Source organism: Tarenaya hassleriana, unplaced genomic scaffold (assembly GCF_000463585.1).
Source record: "Tarenaya hassleriana unplaced genomic scaffold, ASM46358v1 Cleome40, whole genome shotgun sequence".
Lineage (NCBI taxonomy): Eukaryota > Viridiplantae > Streptophyta > Magnoliopsida > Brassicales > Cleomaceae > Tarenaya > Tarenaya hassleriana.
The window spans coordinates 1,061,709-1,065,366 of NW_010966882.1; the positions used below are offsets into that span (position 1 = coordinate 1,061,709).

General features: G+C 35.8%; 1 protein-coding gene across 2 annotated transcripts in view; it reads left to right on the top strand.

Annotated features, from left to right (window-relative positions):
- Positions 1-1,409: 1,409 nt before the first annotated feature.
- LOC104824647 (aldehyde dehydrogenase family 3 member F1-like) overlaps positions 1,410-3,658 on the top strand; it is a 3,047-nt gene continuing 798 nt past the window's right edge. The window contains exons 1-9 of one of the 2 annotated variants that reach the window (XM_010556760.2): positions 1,410-1,706; positions 1,929-1,997; positions 2,154-2,250; positions 2,337-2,543; positions 2,625-2,749; positions 2,848-2,952; positions 3,049-3,221; positions 3,316-3,406; positions 3,494-3,654. In XM_010556760.2, the coding sequence (XP_010555062.1) occupies positions 1,506-1,706; positions 1,929-1,997; positions 2,154-2,250; positions 2,337-2,543; positions 2,625-2,749; positions 2,848-2,952; positions 3,049-3,221; positions 3,316-3,406; positions 3,494-3,654 (1,229 nt within the window). In that variant the 5' untranslated portion in view covers positions 1,410-1,505. The remainder of the gene's footprint in view (positions 1,707-1,928; positions 1,998-2,153; positions 2,251-2,336; positions 2,544-2,624; positions 2,750-2,847; positions 2,953-3,048; positions 3,222-3,315; positions 3,407-3,493; positions 3,655-3,658) is intronic. The other variant, XM_010556759.2, reaches the window with a different exon arrangement.

Genomic DNA, 3,658 nt, shown 5'->3' on the forward strand with positions numbered 1-3,658 from the left:
CAAGTAGTTGTAGCAAAAAGAAGATATGTTGGATATTTTGCCCCACTTTTTTTAGTAACTAGTGATTAGTTATCATTTACAATATTTATAAATTTTGAAAATTTAATCCAAAATCAAAACAAATGGAATTAAGGTGTTGTTTTTGTGAAATAGACAAAATAAGAAGGGTTTCTGCTACTTTTCTTTTCATATTGTACTAGAATTTAAATACAGCTCACGTATACACATACTTATATACATACATGTAGCTTGCAATACAACAGTTTTATTGCCCAATAAGATTTCGATTTTTAGAGTCGGCTGTGATCTGCGTTATACATAGACATATATTTTTCGGAAAGAGTTTAGAGGTATATTTTGATTTTTGTTGAAGTTCTGAAGATTATGTTAGAGGTTTCTTAATTTCTAAAAGATATAGTTTTGTTACGTAATTGCGTTGTAAAATAACTCATTTGGTTATTGACCGATAAATTTTACAACGAAATTATGTTGTAAATTAATCGTAGCAACGAAAAGTTACGTTGTAAATTTGTTGTAACATCGTTTTTGTTACATTTTGTTGCCAATTTTGTAATGAAATTTATTTCCTCGCAAATTTCCTTACTAAAATTATGTTTTTCTATTGTTTTCGAGCATTTCCGGTTCTAAATAAACAGGGTTTTAGGTGCATTTTAGGGATGAGTACAGATCGAATATTCGGGATTTTTGAGATATCCGTATCCGTATTCGATCCACACAAATATTCGATTTTTTATCCGTATCTGATCTAAAACGTTGTAAAAAATTTAAATTAAAATTAAAGAACAAACTCAAACGTAAATAAATGTATAAACTATTTAATATAAATAATATTCAAAATTTAAAATTCAAAATTAACTCAAATACAAACACAATCATAATCTATCACATACAAATATATTCAAAATACAAAATTCAAATATTAAACATAATAAATGTTAATATTCAAAAGATTAAACATTCTGAACTTCAATATATATAAAATATTTCTTGAGTTTCCTTAAAAACGTGTAAATATTAAGTTTTTTAAATATTCATACAAATTATTCTTATATTTAATAATATTATTATAAAATACGGATCAAATCGGATATGTCGGATAATTCGATTTTGATATCCGTATCCGACAAATATCTCAAAATAAATATCGCGTCCGATCTGTAACCTCCGGATATCCGAATTTTCGGATACAAATCAAATAACGGATCGGGTCGATTTTTCGGATATTTTGCCCACCCTTATTGCATTTAAACCAGTTTGTATATACCAATAAACTACAAAACAAAAACAGTAAAAGGAAGACGACAAGTGATGTACATACATACATACATACATACATACATACATACATACATACATACATACATACATACATACATACATACAGGGACAGACAGAGAGGGACATGCATAAATATGTGATGTTGGATAAATATAGGCGAATGAATTAGTAGAAGAGAGAAGAGGAACGGCTTGGTACCTGAGAGAATGGAAGGCCTGAGAAAGTTGCAGATGGAAGTGGAGGAGGCGAGAGAGTATTATTACAAGACAGGAAAAACAAGAGATTTCTCATGGAGAATCACTCAGCTCAAAGGGATTCAGAATCTTCTCAGAGATCAAGAATCTGAGATTTTCAATGCCCTCGAACAAGATTTGGGCAAACACCATGTTGAAGCCTTCAGAGATGAGGCATACATACATACATGCATACATACATACATACATACATACATACATACAATCTTCTTGTTCTTCTCTGCCTTTTCTTCTTCGCTTTTTTTTTGTCGGTTTTTCCCATTTCTGGTGTTCAAAGATTCGTATGTTATGCTTTAAAGATAAAGCATAGTGTTTTTTCTTTTTTCTTTTTTAATTTGTAGTTACATGGTCTGATATCGGTGTTTATATATGCAGATCGGAACCACAATGAAGTCTGCTAATTATGCTTTGGCAAATCTCAAACATTGGATGTCCAACAAGAAGGCAAGGCAACAATCTCTCTGTTCCTTTTTGTCATGTTCTTGACCAAAATCTCCCATGATCCAAGAACTCGAAACCTAGATTCTTGAATCTTCTGATCTGAACTTATGTTTTTTGGTGTTGGGTTTTGATCATCGTCTGTGTTTCGATCTTTGGAAGGCTGAATTGCCGATCATAGCGCTTCTCTCGTCGGCCGAAGTATCACCCGAGCCTCTTGGACTTGTTCTTGTAATCTCCTCTTGGAATTTCCCAATCGGTGAGAGACTTCAAAACGTTCATAATCTCGTTGCCTTCACATTTGACGTAACAAGAAAAACGTTTTTTTTTCAAACCGACGTTTAGGGCTTTGCTTGGAGCCGCTGATTGGAGCGGTAGCCGCCGGAAACACGGTGGTCCTAAAGCCTTCAGAACTTTCCCCGGCTTCTTCTTTGCTTCTCGCAAAAACGATTCCTATGTACCTTGATAACAGAGCGGTTAAGGTCATCGAGGGAGGGCCCGAGGTCGGCGAAATGCTCTTGCAACAGAAGTGGGACAAGATTTTCTTCACAGGTAGAACATACGAAACAAAACAGGAATACGTTATTTTCCGTGGTTTCGTCGTACTAATGAGTCTATACCGTTTGTTTATAGGAAGTGCGAGGGTCGGGCGTATCGTACTGTCAGCTGCAGCGAAGCATCTTACTCCTGTGACTCTTGAGCTCGGCGGAAAATGCCCCGCAATCGTCGATTCGCTGTCTTGGTCATGGGATCAAGAAGTATATACATACATGAACCTAAACATCTAAACTGTATTCTTTTATATAAACGTTTCCCGGATCTATAATTTTGTAAATGTTGGATTTTGTTGAAAAAGGTTTCTGTAAACCGTGTAATTGGGGCGAAATTCGGATCATGTGCGGGCCAGGCGTGTATAGCCGTTGATTACGCGCTCGTGGAGAAGGGGTACGCTCCGACTTTGGTGAGATCTTAAACTATAGAACTTGTTATATATCCGCCAGAAGCGGATATTGTCGATTTTGATCGATAATATCATGAGTTCTTCTTCTTTTTTTAGATTGAAGTGATGAAGGGTAGCATCAAGAAAATGTTCGGAGAAAACCCAAGAAAATCGAGCACTGTCGGGAGAATAAGTCACACGAACTGCTTCTCGAGGTTGAAGAGACTTCTGGACGACAAAAGGATCAGGGAATGTGTCGTTCATGGCGGATCGGTAGACGATGAGACTATGTAAGCAAGAGAGGGAGATTTTTTAAAAAACTCGCAATACAATTCTTGAATCCGATTCCAACTAGTACAAGATTCAAAAACTTCGATTCCGCAGGTTCATCGAGCCGACCATCTTGCTCGATCCACCGTTAGATTCGGAGATAATGACCGAAGAAATCTTCGGTCCACTGCTGCCAATAATCACGGTAAGTCTAAACGAATATATATATATATATACATGAATATTTTTGCAACTAAAACAGCAAGTATAATCCAGTTTTATGTTGTTTTAGTTGGAGAAGATCCAAGATAGCATCGAGTTCATCAACTCGAGGCCTAAACCGCTAGCGATTTACGCCTTTACGAAGGATGAAAAGTTTAGGAAAAGATTAGCTTCGGAGACAACCTCAGGGAGCTTAGTCTTCAACGATGCCATTATTCAAGTGCGTCTCTCTTTC